Consider the following 2,500-nt stretch of genomic DNA (forward strand, 5'->3'; position numbering starts at 1 on the left):
TGCCCCTCTCTCTCTCTCTCTCTCTCTCTCTTCATGCTTCTTCCCATTTTCTCCCAATTCATACTTTTCATTCTCTCTCTCTCTCTCTCCTTACTTTCCTCTTTCCCATGACTTACCTTTGCACCTCCTTACCTCACCACCACCATCACCATCACCACCACCACCACCACCACCACCACCACCACCACCACCATCATCATCATCATCATCATCACCCTCACCACCACCACCACCACCACCACCATCATCATCATCACCATCACCACCACCGCCACCACCACCATCATCATCATCATCATCACCATTAACGTGAGCACTTACCTCATTATTCAGTAGTCACCACCCTCATCATCATCACCATCACCATCATAATTATCAACAGTTTAAGCACTTACCCAGAAAATCAGGACTCATCACCACCTTATCACCACTCATCACCATCACCACAATCCTTACCAAAATCACCAACAGGCTAAATTCACCAAGCACCCCGTCATCACCACCACCACCATCCTTACCAAAATCACCAACAGCCTAAATTCACCAATCACCCCGCCCTCATCCCCCGTCATCACCACTCACCACTCACCTAAGAACCCAGCGATAGCACCAAAGGGCATCACTACCAGGGACACCAGCAAGTCCGCCACGGCCAAGGACATCAGGAAGTAATTGGTGACGTTGTGGAGGCGTCGTTCAAGGCATATCTGAAGAAGAGAGAGAGTGGTGGTGATTTAGTGATGATTTGGTGTGGTGATTGTGGTGGCTAGGTGGTGTTGGGGTGGTGGTGGTGGATGATGATGATGATGATGATGATGATAATGATGAAGCCTTATTATTATTATTTGTGTGTGTGTGTGTGTGTGTGTGTGTGTGTGTGTGTGTGTGTGTGTGTGTGTGTGTGTGTGTGTGTGTGTGTGTGTGTGTGTGTGTGTGAGAAAAAAAATACCATAAAAAAAAAGCATAAATTGTACACCACCAAAAAATATAGATAGATAGATAGACGGATAGATAGATAGATACGTAGACATAAATAGATAGATAAAAATCATAATATATGTACATCCAACTCTCAAACAAACTATATATATATTGAAAAATTAAATACAATTGATATGTGAGGGTCGAAACAAAATTATATATATATATTTTGAAAGTTAACATGAGTCCCCCAAAAAATATATTTGATTTTGAAATTAATTGAAAAATGGAGTATGAGAGAATGTTAATATGTGATAAATATTTTGGGAAGTGTATGAAGGAATATGGTAAATTATGTGAAAGTAGTGAAATGGTTACTACTACTACTACTACTACTACTACTGCTGCTGCTATTACTATTACTACTACTGCTATTTCTACTACTACTACTACTGCTGCTGCTACTACTACTACTGCTGCTGCTGCTACTACTACTACTGCTAAGATAACAGCTACTACTACTTCTACTACTACTACGAAACAACTACAACTACTACAACACAACAAGAACAACTACTACTACTACAACAACTACTATTACTACTACTACTACTACTAGTACTATTATTATTATTATTATTATTATTATTATCATCAGTTTACCTTTATCTATCTTTCACTTTCGATTCCCATATATCACTACAAACTGAAATTTTTCCTATCACCACTATCTATCTATCTATCTATTGCCAGACGCCTTAATTCCATACGGGGTGACCACAAACAAATCGCCTCCACGTCGCCCTGTCCCCCGCCATTTCACTTCCCTGCTCCCAATGCACACCCCCCTCTCTCATATACCTCTCCACTCCATCCCTCCACAAAATTCCTCTCTCTTCCTCAACAAAAAATTCCTCAGTTATGTAAACCCATATAATATCCCTTTACACCTTTCACTTGTGGATTTATTCTCATTTATTTCCAAACTATTTTTCATTTACCAGCCTCATCATTTATCAAAATCTATATATTAATTCTTCACACATATATTTAATCTTCAGCTTTCTCAATAATCAAGTGTTTATCTATATTAAAATCATCTTTTTTTTTTCCCCTCATCAAATTCCACCTAATCGTTAATTCTGACCATTTCCCCCTCTGTTTATGTTCCAATTTCCCCTCTTTTTCCATTTATATATTGTGTTTTTCTTTCATTCTGCTTCGTGTCTCACTTCCTATTTTCGTTCAACGTGTGTTTTTGCAATTAATATTTTTATCTGCGTTATCTGATGTGCTTTTTCCCTTCCTATCTGTGTGTGCGGGGCTACATTTAAACACGTACACAGAGGTGCACATAGGTATACGTACACATAGACACTCCTATACACTGCCTATACATACATATATACACATACACATGAGCACAATAGGGTACATATACAATATCCTTCCCCTCCTGTCTTACACACACACACACACACACACACACACACATATTATCTCGCTAAAACAGGCATTCAGAAAAAAAATATATACATACATACAAACATACATACATACACAAAAACGTACATACATC

The 2,500-nt window shown here is 38.8% G+C and overlaps 1 protein-coding gene across 1 annotated transcript in view; it reads right to left on the reverse strand.

Annotated features, from left to right (window-relative positions):
• Window positions 1-2,500, reverse strand: part of 5-HT2A (5-hydroxytryptamine receptor 2A) — a 36,851-nt gene that overhangs the window by 21,782 nt on the left and 12,569 nt on the right. Inside the window, exon 2 of the mRNA XM_080286972.1 lies at window positions 590-707. Coding sequence (XP_080143098.1) covers window positions 590-707 — 118 coding nt within the window. The remainder of the gene's footprint in view (window positions 1-589; window positions 708-2,500) is intronic.

The sequence above is a fragment of the Coenobita brevimanus genome, chromosome 115 (genome assembly GCF_032717465.1).
Source record: "Coenobita brevimanus isolate Jiangsu-jjx chromosome 115, ASM3271746v2, whole genome shotgun sequence".
NCBI lineage: Eukaryota > Metazoa > Arthropoda > Malacostraca > Decapoda > Coenobitidae > Coenobita > Coenobita brevimanus.